Below are 15543 nucleotides of genomic sequence, written 5' to 3' on the forward strand. Positions count from 1 at the left end.
CTACATCATTTTTTCACCGAAATTATATCTGCCCTGTCCTCAAGCGAGAAACAAAATTTTGTTTTATATAGAGGTTGATGGTGAGTTAAGTGTGTCTTAGCCAAGATCAACTTTCATGATCCGTACGACTAGTCACATACATACTCTGTAAATCATTTAATTAATTTTGTGACTGTTGCAAATGTAAGTGTCCAAAATTCGCTTTATTGAAAAGGAATGAAAATTGAAGACGCAGAGACAGAAGCGGACTAGTAACTGAATGGTATCAATACAAATCAGAGTGAAAAACGTTCGCTTAATGCTACTGCTGGGTTGGAGTTGTATTTATTATGAACTGAGTTCAAATTGTTCAAATGGCTCTGAGCACTACGGGACTCAACTGCTGAGGTCCCCTAGAACTTAGAACTACTTAAACCTAACTAATCTAAGGACAACACACACATCCATGCCCGAGGCAGGATTCGAACCTGCGACCGTAGCGGTCGCGCGGTTCCAGACAGGAGCGCCTAGAAACGCTCGGCCACCATCGGCCGGCAACTGAGATCTGGAGTAATATAAGTAGGTAAGTGATTTCTTGATTTTGTTTAACGTTTGATGCTACTTGCTGCTTTAGCTTTGTCTAAAAGATATGCCATGAAACACTCTTGTATACATTGCACACTAGCCATTGGGTATTCTTAGGAAGAGTTAAGTATGTAGCTACATAGGTTTATGGAAAAAGATGGCATGTGACTTCCAATACAAGTGTTTCTTACGGAATGTTTATTGCATCGCCAGGTGTGCTGTGGAAAATGGACGAGTCTGTGGGACGCGTTGTGGCTGCTCTTGAAGAGCGTGGGATGCTTAACAACTCCATCATAGTGTTCGCCTCGGACAACGGAGCTCCGACAACTGGTAACGAGCCCAACTGGAGCTCCAACTACCCTCTGAGAGGGGTGAGTACCCCTCTGATGCCGCACTCGCCGCGATGGTAGACACGTAACACTTACTGTTTACAAGAAAGTTCTCACGAGACCCCCCAAGGACGGTTGACCTGTTGCATAGCTTGTCATATGTTCCATAGATCACTTGAAGGATTCTTTTATTGAAATGATGTGTAACAATTCAGTTTAACCGATATGTATATATGATTAACGCTACCGTTATGAACACATCATATATTAGTCCTGATCTTAAAAAAAGTTTTGTCTTTCAGGCTATCAGTTAAGTTAGTGGATTCAGCAATTCATAACGGTTGACGTCATTAATTATCAAGTGATTTTTTCCTTTCTTTGCAATAAATACATTATTGAGATCTACGTACGTATATTTGAAATGCAATAATCATAATTATATTAAGAAGTATGTAAAAACTCCTAGTCCAGTACTGCTGTGGATGAATTTATCTTGTGCTCGCTGCTTATCAAGGATTGCGGGTTCACGAATATATTTGATTAGTGAAACCGCATTTGAGACTGGATATAATACTCATAGACTTTGCCCAATCTTAGACTGTTTGCCTTGTATACATAAACAATTGAGATTCACTGAAGTATCTGGCCGCTTCAGTGTTTCCACCATCACAGTAGGCATGAACTACGCAGAAAACTTTGAATATACGACTATTTGAGGCTGTCATAGCGTCGCTCTCTCCACCCTCCGATACCATAATCAGATTGTTAGCTCAACTGCCCACTCATATCTTAAACTGCTCCTCCTTTTATTTTGGTGGCTCGCAACGTCATTCCCAGGTGTCAGACAAGGCGCACTCGAAAATTTCGAAGTGTCGGATGAATCAAATCAAATTAAATGTACTGTTAATGTTATGCTCATCGGTAATTACATGGATAATTCAGTGCATCCCTATGACATTTGGAGCCCTTAAGAGATGGTCGAGTCTGCTCGCATTCAGATCGTCTGTATACTATATTGACTGCACCGACATAGCAGAGGGATGGAAGGATCGCGAACACATAGAAACCCAATTCACTAGAAAAATAAATAAAAATGAAATAGAATGTGGTTATGCCGTGTATACAACGATTCTATTTGATCAAAGGATTACGAAAACAAATTTGAATGTTGTATAGGTAACTATTACGGTCCACAGCTCGTGGTCTTGCGGTAGCGTTCTCGCTTCCCACGCGTGGGGTCCCGGGTTCGATTGCCGGGGATCACGGATTTTCCCTGCATCGAGATGGCTGGGTGTTGTGTCGTCTCCATCATCATCATCATTCATCCCCATTACGGTCGGAGGAAGACAACGGGAAAGCAGCTTCGCTAGGACCTTGCCTAGTCGGCGGTGCGGGTCTGCCGCATCGTCCCCTACGCTCCTCGGAGTATGGAACATCATTATCAATGTATTACGAGTGTTAGTGGCGTGATTTTATTGATGCTGTAATTAGTGAATAATAATAAAACATCTTTCAGGTATAACTACATTTCAAAATTGAGTTACTTTGACCTCGTGCTCGGACTGAAATGCCTCATTTCTTTCAAAAGACTTTTCTAAGCAGTTGTTAAAATGTAAGGTGAGAGATGGTGTTATGTTAAGCTTAGCAGGGATAGTCCATGGCAGCCATCCTCCAGAAACCCATTACGTCACTGCGAATAAGTGGTGGTTCCGTTACTAAAGCAGAACATAATGTCTGAAAGAGAAGCCAAAGACGAAAGTTGGACCCACGAAAAAAGAGAAAAAGTAAACACACGTAAAATGGTCGGTGTAGAAAGGGAGAACTAATTTAAAGCTAGGTTTTTCGTTGTTAGAAGTGTCTGTTACATTATATCAGCACCTACATTCAGTATCTAAAATTTTAGGATATACATTAGACATGAGTTACCATGTGAAGCAGTCTATTAGTTCTTGGCCGGTAGCATGCAATAAAATAAGCGCAGATAATTCAACAGAATTATATCGGTGGCATATGTTATGCTGGTAGCCTTTGTATACAGTCAGAAGGATCTGGAAATTTTATGAGATAACATGTACATAGAAGTGAATACTGTTGTCAATTAAATGCGTGAGCGTGGCAGATGGTTCCTACTCGCCGCATGTAAAAGGAAGGATGTTTCTTGTGCCTGAGTACTTAACAATCCATTACGTTTACAAAACTGGACAGATATGTCACTTGCCAATTCTTACAAGGTTTGCCTGAAACTGCCATTTAAAAGAATGCCATCACATTATTTTCCTGAACAGATCTTTAAACTGTTTTTCAATATGATTCTCCTAAAGCATTTTCTACAGAAAAGGCCATACACCATATTTCAAATATAGTCCAGGAAACATTAAACAGGAAAAACTGTCACCACTGCTATATTCTGTGACTTTGCCAAAGGATTTGATTTAGGGGACCAAAACACTGCCATTAACAAACTAAAATATTATAGCTTTAATGGCATTCATCTTGTTTCATGGCAGAAGGATACAACCTGTCACAGGAATAATATTAAGCTTAGAATAGGTATATGTAATTTTTGGTGCTCTTTTTTGTGTTCAGGTCTACAGAGTCTACATATTTCCTGGAAGAAAATATTGTCCATTGTAGGCTGTAAAATTATTCGTTTATTTATGGGACTAATGGCCAGTTATTACTGTGAAGTCATTGTGAAACACATAGGAAGTGTTACTATACATTATACAGTAACAGATACGACATCCCAATCAGTTCATCAGCCAGTATCAACTACATATTAACATTGCATGCCTAGTATCACATATGAACAGAGAGGCTATAAAACACACAATGCAAAAGAATTATAGTATCACTTTTTGAAACCGCGTCATTTTGCCCACGGCGTCACAGAAGTTTAAAATTTGGCTAATAGGTGCCTGCTACCTTCCTCTGTAGTGGTGCAAAAGCGTGGCGCCCTGTTTCGTCACCATGGGGCACCGTGACGTTTCAAACAGCAAGGTGTCGACATAACTGAAAGGAAGGCCAGAGCTCAGAAGTTCATGTGAGGTGTAAAGCTTGCCCCGCACTTGTTCTTGATAGCCTGTTTGAGTTGCAGCAAAATTCTGCAATAATGCTCAGCATTAATTGTTGCACAATTTCGAAAAGTAGAGGTCCTTCGTCGAAAAAGATACCCAACATCTATCTTTCGCTCTCCAGCCAAGAGCAGGCTTTTTTTGTACAAGGGAAGCTTGGATGCAGCCACTCTGTACTTATTCGATATGTTTCATCACGTACCTCAGTCTCCACAGATGGGTCAGACAAACTCTCAACTTCCCCGCCTTTTTGATTCTCTGAGAGATGCTTGGGCACAAAGTTTGCACAAACCTTGCCATAAGGAAGCTTCTCATGGATTACATGATCAACGGACCCTTTACTTATCGATAGTTCGGCAGCAATGTCCGTGGTGATACTACAATCGACCGTGTGAGTTCCTCCACAGCTGAAATTAAGACACTGTTGGCGATAATGTGTGCTTTCCCAGTTCGTAGCATTGCGTAGATGTTGCCACATCCCGCCTCACAAAGCAGACACCACCTGACTGTTTTTCACCGTGTGAGACACTGCTCTTTCATCCTGTGGTGAATTGGGGAGGATGCTCCCATCCTGCGTGAAGAAATTGGATAACCGCTCTTTGCGCTGAGTGGGTGGGATCTCTCATGCAACAATATGTCGAAACATCCCTTCAGAAATGAGTTAGTTGCTGCGAAGCCATTAACTTCACTCGTTCAACTGGAAATAACATCACACCATCACTCGGCAAACACATTCACCCCCTGACAATACACACAATGCTGTGCCAGCAATGTCTGGTTTAAAATTGGGCGTATCTTATATTAGGTCTTTATTAATTCATAACAAAAGATAACTCAGGTGTCAGTCAATGGAATTACGTATGATAAAACAAAAAGGGTGATGTGAATCAACATTTACCCACAGAATACGAAAAAAATGTATATAAGAAATAGGAATGTAGGAATTCAGCACTTACTGTATACAGTAATGGAATGACACGTTGAAGTACCGGCAGAAGAACGTTGGATTCAAGATGTTTACTGCATTAGCAAGTATACGAAAAATCTGTTTATAAACATACACTCTATTTGGACCTGACAAAAAATGTGTGTTTTTGTTGCAGCAACATTTGGTGGACTGGCAATGGTGCATATTGTTCCCTGACAGCTCATAAGAAAAAGCCGCATTGTACTGAATAGACCAACACTGACCCTAATAACGATACTACCCCTCTTAGGGAAGTTATTGTGGATAACACTGTCACAAAGGACACACATGAACTTGTACTTGAACAAGAATGGGCTGTTTCTGATGTGCAAGCAAGGCGTAGATATTACTTTAAACAGAGTATATGGATAAAATCTGAATATCAGTGGGGTTCATATCATATATGTGTATAATGTAATTGCTAGTGATGGGTGATCACACATTGGTGGAACTCTCGAAAATAATCTGTTCAACGACATTCACTGTAACGTTAGGGCATATGTACGAAAGACCTGTTTACAAAACTCCACTCCCATAGAGATCTGTTTAAATGGGATAGTTATATTGTGTCAGAGTGTCGTGCATTGACGATGCAAACACTGTTATTCCGTGGGTCGTAAAGAAAGAATCTCATAAACTGTCACTGTTCAACACAAATGTACTGTTATTCCATGTGAGATAAGTAGACTTCATTTTAGATATCCTCTATAGTTTATATTGTATAGGAATTAAACAGACACCAATGATACGGTAATAGAAAATATCTGTTTAAATATAGACATCCACAGGCTGTAGCTGTTTTTTGATAGAGTGATGTACAGCACATCAGGATTCTATATTGAAATAGGTGTTACGTGTACTGGTCAACTCTTAACATGACGGCTAAGATTACAAAACGAGCTTATTACTTCCTTCAAAAACACTGACCACTATTAGAGACTGATAATTTTAGTGACAAAACGTGGAAGTGAGAGACAGTACCACCATTCGTCGATGTAGCCACTCTTCCATTAGGTTCAAAACAGGATTTAATTCCCTGCAGAAAACTATTGTGAGAATGCGTGCTGCATAATTCAGTATCAGGTGACGTGATGTGGGGATGGTAAGTCACAGGCGTCTTTTATACTCTGCTATCCTAGTAATCTAGCGCCAGCTCAAGGTACCAGTGGAAACTGTACCATGTTTCCCATCTCACCACATTTATAATTTGTTGCCTACATCCTTATTTCAGGTGTGTAATACAGAATTCTGTGTCATATGCTAATACCCCACTGACCTAGTAATGACATGATGCTGCATTATACCATGAGGAATATCACACTCCTTTGCATCACAATTACAGCATCTTCACCCATACATCAGAAACCTTTAGTAGCGTAGCACTGATATATATATATATATATATATATATATATATATATATATATATATATATATATATATATATGTGTGTGTGTGTGTGTGTGTGTGTGTGTGTGTGTGTGTGTGTGTGTGTGTGTGTGTGTGTGTGTGTGTGTCAAGACGAAACTACCGATTCTCCTATATGGGAACAATACTGTGTGCAACAGGCATTTTGGAAAAAACTGGCAGGAAAGTTTTTAAGTTATGTTTTAAAAGAATGTAATGGATTGTTTGCGTTTAGCACTGCAAATGACTGTTGCATATATTAAATGTTAGCAGTACATATATATGTGTTATATTAAAGCAGAAAGAACGTATTTGTAGCATATTTATTTCTTCAAACATCTGAAATCCCCAAGTCAAGAAGTGTGTACCGAGTTCCCAATTCAGAATGTACAATTATTCCTCAAAATATCAAAACACCCTCTTTTCAAAATTAAACATTAGCATAATTTTAAAAGTCTAAATATTGGAATAGTATATTGGCCTCACAAATGCACAACTTCTATAACACAGGAGCTACAGATTCAGGGTAGTAATGTTTAATCTACAGCACACTCAAATTAATATCAATAAGCAATTAAACAAACTATTCACCCAAGTTTCTCAACCTCCTCAAGCTACAGTTTACAATAACAAGTGCCAGTTAAGCTCCATCTTCAACTACAACTTCAATAACCTCCAATGTTCACACCAAAAGTTAGCCTGTGTTTAACGCAACTAAAGGTAATTACCACAGTTTAAGAACAAGGAGTACACTGCCAAGCACTTCCGAAAGACGCTGTCTAAGCAATGGTCAATACATATATCAATAGTCCACAATCGAGCACACAAATGATCATCTACTGCCAAAGAAGAGAGTGCTAAAGTATGTGCTATGTAAATGACGATATGATCAGCTATTCAGCAGGACTATTAGCAACTCACAGAATCTGCTTTCCTCTAATTAACAGACAAAAGCCCACACTTACACACATATTATATTTGCAAGTGGATGGCCCTTTGTCCATAAAGCATAAATTGCATTTCTAACTACCTGCAGCTAGAAGAACACTTTCTTGTAAACTGCTCCTCAGCTACAATACTCTGTGAAACAAACACGCCAACTGGTTAACAGATCAATTTCACAACAGGACAAGCAAAAGATGCTTGATGGCTACCAGTCCAGATGGTGAAATCCTAACATCAGCATATCACCACATGTGGGCTGCTCCGTATGAGCTCCATCATCAACTGTCTGAAAACAGCAAATTTTCACTTCAGCACTTCTACAACGTAAATCATACAGTACTTTTACCTACACTTTACAAGATAATCCACAACTATTATTTTTAGACATTTATTCAAAGATGAAAATTAGTACTTACAGGTACTGAATAAAGCACTTAAATGTTATTATAACAGGTTTACTCATTGTAATGAAACACCAGAAAAGGACTCTATACAGGTGAATAATTAGGAATAAAATAACAGGGTGAACCAAATTTTATGTTTAACACAATACTGAGTCAAAAAAGTTAGTTTTCACTTAATGGTCCACGCTTCTATAATTCTAGTTATACAGTTCAAAACCTGTTGGCATAGTTGTTGGGTGTGACGGATAGTTACGGCAAGTACACTACCCATGGTATGTAGTACAAGTTTATTGAAGTATGGACAAATCAATTGTTTTTGTTGACATAACATAGCCCAACCACTTGTACCAGAGCTCTAATAATTCAGCACTCTTCATGTGAGGCTACTGTGAAACGCCTGCTGCATCCAGAGTTACCTCTTTCACTGCTACCTGCAGACTCTGTTCTCTTGTTCACACTAGTTCTATAGTTAGCGAGCGAAAAACCCAAGCCACCTTTAGTGCTTCCCACAGTCACCTCTGTACAGTAAAAAAACACTCTATCTGTTACATAATGCCTGTCATACACATCGTCCCTTAGTGTGTACCATTTTATACAAATGAGCACTTGCACAGAAATATAAATATGCATACACAAAAATTTTCATTTCTTTAATCCATGACAAAATATTATTTGGTAAATCATACATTTCACATATTTCTTTACATAAGTTACAAATATAAATTTTCAAAGCTCTGTAACATCACATATATCACACTTTCCATACAGCCTTTGCATATCATAGTTATATTATGACAAGCTTTATAAGCAAATTTTGTATAGATCAAATGACTGATTGAATAATACATAGTATGTCATATGCAACTGTCCCGGTTATGTGTCCTACATCTACATCTACATCTATACTCCGCGAGCCACCTTACGGTGTGTGGCGGAGGGTACTTATTGTACCACTATCTGATCCCCCCTTCCCTGTTCCATTCACGAATTGTGCGTGGGAAGAACGACTGCTTGTAAGTCTCCGTATTTGCTCTAATTTCTCGGATCTTTTCGTTGTGATCATTACGCGAGATATATGTGGGCGGTAGTAATATGTTGCCCATCTCTTCCCGGAATGTGCTCTCTCGTAATTTCGATAATAAACCTCTCCGTATTGCGTAACGCCTTTCTTGAAGTGTCCGCCACTGGAGCTTGTTCAGCATCTCCGTAACGCTCTCGCGCTGACTAAATGTCCCCATGACGAATCGCGCTGCTTTTCGCTGGATCATGTCTATCTCTTCTATTAATCCAACCTGGTAAGGGTCCCATACTGATGAGCAATACTCAAGAATCGGACGAACAAGCGTTTTGTAAGCTACTTCTTTCGTCGATGAGTCACATTTTCTTAGAATTCTTCCTATGAATCTCAACCTGGCGCCTGCTTTTCCCACTATTTGTTTTATGTGATCATTCCACTTCAGATCGCTCTGGATAGTAACTCCTAAGTATTTTACGGTCGTTACCGCTTCCAATGATTTACCACCTATGGCATAATCGTACTGGAATGGATTTCTGCCTCTATGTATGCGCATTATATTACATTTATCTACGTTTAGGGAAAGCTGCCAGCTGTCGCACCATGCATTAATCCTCTGCAGGTCCTCCTGGAGTACGTACGAGTCTTCTGATGTTGCTACTTTCTTGTAGACAACCGTGTCATTTGCAAATAGCCTCACGGAGCTACCGATGTTGTCAACTAAGTCATTTATGTATATTGTAAACAATAAAGGTCCTATCACGCTCCCCTGCGGTACTCCCGAAATTACCTCTACATCTGCAGATTTTGAACCGTTAAGAATGACATGTTGTGTTCTTTCTTCTAGGAAATCCTGAATCCAATCACAAACCTGGTCCGATATTCCGTAAGCTCGTATTTTTTTCACTAAACGTAAGTGCGGAACCGTATCAAATGCCTTCCTGAAGTCCAGGAATACGGCATCAATCTGCTCGCCAGTGTCTACGGCACTGTGAATTTCTTGGGCAAATAGGGCGAGCTGAGTTTCACATGATCTCTGTTTGCGGAATCCATGTTGGTTATGATGAAGGAGATTTGTATTATCTAAGAACGTCATAATACGAGAACACAAAACATGTTCCATTATTCTACAACAGATTGACGTAAGCGAAATAGGCCTATAATTATTCGCATCTGATTTATGACCCTTCTTGAAAATGGGAACGACCTGCGCTTTCTTCCAGTCGCTAGGTACTTTACGTTCTTCCAGCGATCTACGATAAATTGCTGATAGGAAGGGGGCAAGTTCTTTAGCATAATCACTGTAGAATCTTAAGGGTATCTCGTCTGGTCCGGATGCTTTTCCGCTACTAAGTGATAGCAGTTGTTTTTCAATTCCGATATCGTTTATTTCAATATTTTCCATTTTGGCGTCCGTGCGACGGCTGAAGTCAGGGACCGTGTTACGATTTTCCGCAGTGAAACAGTTTCGGAACACTGAATTCAGTATTTCTGCCTTTCTTCGGTCGTCCTCTGTTTCGGTGCCATCGTGGTCAACGAGTGACTGAATAGGGGATTTAGATCCGCTTACCGATTTTACATATGACCAAAACATTTTAGGGTTCTTGTTTAGATTGTTTGCCAATGTTTTATGTTCGAATTCGTTGAATGCTTCTCTCATTGCTCTCTTTACGCTCTTTTTCGCTTCGTTCAGCTTTTCCTTATCAGCTATGATTCGACTACTCTTAAACCTATGATGAAGCTTTCTTTGTTTCCGTAGTACCTTTCGTACATGATTGTTATACCACGGTGGATCTTTCCCCTCGCTTTGGACCTTAGTCGGTACGAACTTATCTAAGGCGTACTGGACGATGTTTCTGAATTTTTTCCATTTTTGTTCCACATCCTCTTCCTCAGAAATGAACGTTTGATGGTGGTCACTCAGATATTCTGCGATTTGTGCCCTATCACTCTTGTTAAGCAAATATATTTTCCTTCCTTTCTTGGCATTTCTTATTACACTTGTAGTCATTGATGCAACCACTGACTTATGATCACTGATACCCTCTTCTACATTCACGGAGTCGAAAAGTTCCGGTCTATTTGTTGCTATGAGGTCTAAAACGTTAGCTTCACGAGTTGGTTCTCTAACTATCTGCTCGAAGTAATTCTCGGACAAGGCAGTCAGGATAATGTCACAAGAGTCTCTGTCCCTGGCTCCAGATCTGATTGTGTGACTATCCCATTCTATACCTGGTAGATTGAAGTCTCCCCCTATTACAATAGTATGATCACGAAACTTCTTCACGACGTTCTGCAGGTTCTCTCTGAGGCGCTCAACTACTACGGTTGCTGATGCAGGTGGTCTATAGAAGCATCCGACTATCATATCTGACCCACCTTTGATACTTAACTTAACCCAGATTATTTCACATTCGCATTCGCTAATAACTTCACTGGATATTATTGAATTCTTTACTGCTATAAATACTCCTCCACCATTGGCGTTTATCCTATCCTTGCGGTATATATTCCATTCTGTGTCTAGGATTTCGTTACTGTTCACTTCCGGTTTTAACCAACTTTCCGTTCCTAATACTATATGCGCACTATTTCCTTCAATAAGAGATACTAATTCAGGAACCTTGCCCTGGATACTCCTGCAGTTTGCCAATATTACGTTAACTTTTCCTGTTTTTGGTCTCTGAGGACGGACGTTCTTTATCAACGATGATAATGTCCTCTCTGGTAAGCCGTCAGGTATTTTATCGTTTCGCCCAAGGGGGGGTCCCTCTAACCTAAAAAAACCCCGTGTGCACGCCACACGTACTCTGCTACCCTAGTAGCTGCTTCCGGTGTGTAGTGCACGCCTGACCTGTCTAGGGGGGCCCTACAGTTCTCCACCCAATAACGGAGGTCGATGAATTTGCAACCTTTATAGTCGCAGAGTCGTCTGAGCCTCTGGTTTAGACCCTCCACACGGCTCCAAACCAGAGGACCGCGATCGACTCTGGGCACTATGCTGCAGATATTAAGCTCAGCTTGCACTCCGCGTGCAATGCTGGTTGTCTTCACCAAATCAGCCAGCCGCCGGAAGGAACCAAGGATGGCCTCAGAACCCAAGCGGCAGGCGTCATTCGTTCCGACATGTGCTACTATCTGCAGCCGGTCACACCCAGTGCGTTCAATAGCTGCCGGAAGGGCCTCCTCCACATTACGGACGACACCCCCGGCAAGCACACTGAGTGCACACTGGCATTCTTCCCCGACCTGCCCGCTATTTTCGTGAGGGGCTCCATAACCCGCCTAACGTTGGAGCTCCCAATAACTAATAGGCCCGCCCTCTGTGACTGTCGGGACCTTGCCGGAGAATCGGCCACTGGCCCAACAGGCAAGGCATCCTGTGGTGGCTCGGAAACGATGTCATCACCACTAGGAAGCACCCCGTACCTGTTGGAAAGGGGTAAGGCAGCTGCCACGCGGCCAGATCCCACCTTCGCCTTTCGGCCAGGCACGCGCGAGCCCACCACTGTCCGCCATTCATCCTGGAGTGATGGCTGACCGGTAAGATGCTCACTGCCGGAAGACGCAGCGACATCAGGGGTTCCATGTGATTCCAAGGCCACCGAAGTAGGCATAGGTCTCACCACAGTTGCCCCAACGCCACTACGAGCCGACGCCTGCGCCTCGAGCTCGATGAGCCTAACAGACAAAGCCTCCACCTGCCCCCGAAGAGTGGCCAATTCTCCTTGCGTCCGCTCACAACAACCACAGTCCCTACACATGACTATGTTTACCCTACTCTATACGGTGACAAATTCCCAAGATAATCTTCTGATGAGCTACTCTGATAATCAAGAAACACTCACTGAAATACGAGACGCGAAAACTACGCTAGGTTTTCCCAGAAAAACTATTTAAAAGCTAAGCGCAGCAAATAAGAACAAAAACGCTTTATACAAACAGTACTCGCTGCTGCTGGTGCTCTCGCTCTGGCTGTCACAAGACAACTGCTGATTCAAGTGACTAGTGGCTAACGGCCGCGAAACAAACAAAAGACGGTTTTAGGGCGCTTTCTGTTCTAAACGATCAAGAAAACACTAAGAAATCTAACACGAAAACTACGTAAAGTTTTATCAAGAACTGTTAGTTACTATGCAGAGCAGATAAACACAAATAGACTCCCTTCCTTAGTGGAAGGTCGTAAACAAAATGCAAAATAAACGCTTTATACAAACAGTACTCGCTGCTGCTGGTGCTCTCGCTCTGGCTGTCACAAGACAACTGCTGATTCAAGTGACTAGTGGCTAACGGCCGCGAAACAAACAAAAGACGGTTTTAGGGCGCTTTCTGTTCTAAACGATCAAGAAAACACTAAGAAATCTAACAGGAAAACTACGTAAAGTTTTATCAAGAACTGTTAGTTACTATGCAGAGCAGATAAACACAAATAGAATCCCTTCCTTAGTGGAAGGTCGTAAACAAAATGCAAAATAAACGCTTTACACAAACAGTACTCGCTGCTGCTGGTGCTCTCGCTCTGGCTGTCACAAGACAACTGCTGATTCAAGTGACTAGTGGCTAACGGCCGCGAAACAAACAAAAGACGGTTTTAGGGCGCTTTCTGTTCTAAACGATCAAGAAAACACTAAGAAATCTAACAGGAAAACTACGTAAAGTTTTATCAAGAACTGTTAGTTACTATGCAGAGCAGATAAACACAAATAGAATCCCTTCCTTAGTGGAAGGTCGTAAACAAAATGCAAAATAAACGCTTTATACAAACAGTACTCGCTGCTGCTGGTGTTCTCGCTCTGGCTGTAGGCAGTGCATCAAGTTCAAGCTACCTAACAAGTAAGGATAATTGATATATACAAAAAAAGATGGTTTATCACTTCATCTACTTTCAACCTTTGTCATCATGAAAACGTTTTCTGATTCTTATACAAATTTTGCAGACATTATACACAGATATTCCATTACAAAGTTTATCATAAAATGACACTTCACCTAGAAAACGTCTTTTACATAATTCATACAAAATTTTATATGTTATTGAAAAAACTTGCTGCCTCCAGTATGGGTGCTCTGGCAGTCCTTTTGATTACTCTGAACAATATTGCATGAACTTCACGTTTTGGATGCCTCTTAATAGCATTATAAGAAATCCATTTTAGACTTCACTTAATTACACTCTGTATATGTTTGTTGGCAGCCTGTTTACTTTGGCATATTTGGGCAGTGCTTTGGTGTCAAAACTATATGTTTGCTATGATCCTTAGGCCTCTAAGTGACACAGTTGCTTAATTTATTCCATCATATATACATGATGCTATTCCTAGAATTTCAAAACGACCTTAATAAGCATATTTAAATTTGGATATCTGATGGTTTACCTCACTATATTTTTTGAGAGCTTTCATAAGGAATAGTTCATCAGTATTAAATTTCGGGAATTTTTATTTTTTGTTATGCCTTTTTACTCCTACTTCTGCTTTTCTTCTACTTAGCTCCCTTAGCAATTCCTTTTTCTCTGACCAAATCCGTCTCTTTGCTGGGTGGGTATTCTGATATTTCCCCTATTAAATTCTTACTTTTGTAACCTAGCATAAATTCTTCAGTGGTGAAGCCAGTAGATTTATGTTGTAAGGAATTCACGATTACTTCACATTTTAGAATAAAGTTGACCCACGTTCTATGGTTTTGGTGACAATAAGTCCTACATTACCTTCCTGACTCTCGCGTATAGTGCTCCATGAGATTATTGGATGTATGGTAAGCTGAAATGTGTATTACTTTGTTCCATACCTTCTAACCATAATTCAGTAATACACTGTGAACAATTGTCAGATAGCACTCTGTTTGGTATTCCAATTTCATTATAGTACCGGTACTCTACCATTTTATTGAATATTGCTTTGCCTCTACCATTTCTCAGAGGCTGAAGTTAAATAAATTTCGGAAAACGTCTAAATTACTGGTATGTATGTGAAATTTACAGTAGTTATGGTAGGGTCCCATACAGGTCTACATACAGTATCTCAAAGTTATCTTCTGGTTTGAGATTCTGTATAGCTCCTCTTGTGGTATTGTTTGTCACTTTAGCACTTTCACAAACATTACAAGATTTTAATCGTTCTGTACCTTTCTTCAATGGCTTCCCCTCAGTTGCTAACTTCTCATGGCACTTTTTCGTTCCACAATGTCCAACGGAAGGAATCAATAAGTTCTACTTAAAATTGTGATTGCCAACAAACTTGCCATCCATCACTACTATTTCCTTTTCTAACATATAGTAAATCTTTAAAAATATGTACGATTTTGGAATCTGTGGACAGTCATCACTATGAAATCTCACCTTCACTGACTTCCACACTTCGTCTTCATTTTGAAACTTTTCATACTCTTACATATAGTAGTTAGTTTTTTTACTACCAGCTACTTCTGTCCAATATAAGAATTTAAATGTTCCTTCATCATTTTTATCCAGATAAGCCTGCCTTTGTCTTCAGGTAGCCTCGAAAGTGCTTCTGCATCATAATTTTGGGATCCTTTTACATCAAGTACCTCATAGTCATATTGGAGCAGATGTACAGCCGAACAAGATAATCTCTGATTCGATATTCTTCAATCCTTCAAACATGTAAGTGCTTTTTGTCTGTATGTATTACAATTTTGTGTCTCCATGAAAAGTTACGACATTTTTTCAATCCCCAAATTATGGCTAACACCTCTTTTTCCGAAATAATGTAGATTTGTTTATATTTTGTTAATGTTCTGCTTGCGAAAGCAATTGTTTTGTGAACATTTTTCCTTCCATATTCTATTCCCTGAAAGATTTCTACTCCTATTATTTACT

General features: G+C 40.3%; 1 protein-coding gene across 1 annotated transcript in view; it reads left to right on the plus strand.

The window, feature by feature from the left end:
- The window catches only part of LOC126474837 (arylsulfatase B-like), a 111882-nt gene that overhangs the window by 64455 nt on the left and 31884 nt on the right, over window positions 1–15543 (plus strand). Inside the window, exon 5 of the mRNA XM_050102314.1 lies at window positions 778–935. Coding sequence (XP_049958271.1) covers window positions 778–935 — 158 coding nt within the window. The remainder of the gene's footprint in view (window positions 1–777; window positions 936–15543) is intronic.

The sequence above is a fragment of the Schistocerca serialis genome, chromosome 4, assembly GCF_023864345.2.
Source record: "Schistocerca serialis cubense isolate TAMUIC-IGC-003099 chromosome 4, iqSchSeri2.2, whole genome shotgun sequence".
Classification (NCBI taxonomy): Eukaryota; Metazoa; Arthropoda; class Insecta; order Orthoptera; family Acrididae; genus Schistocerca; species Schistocerca serialis.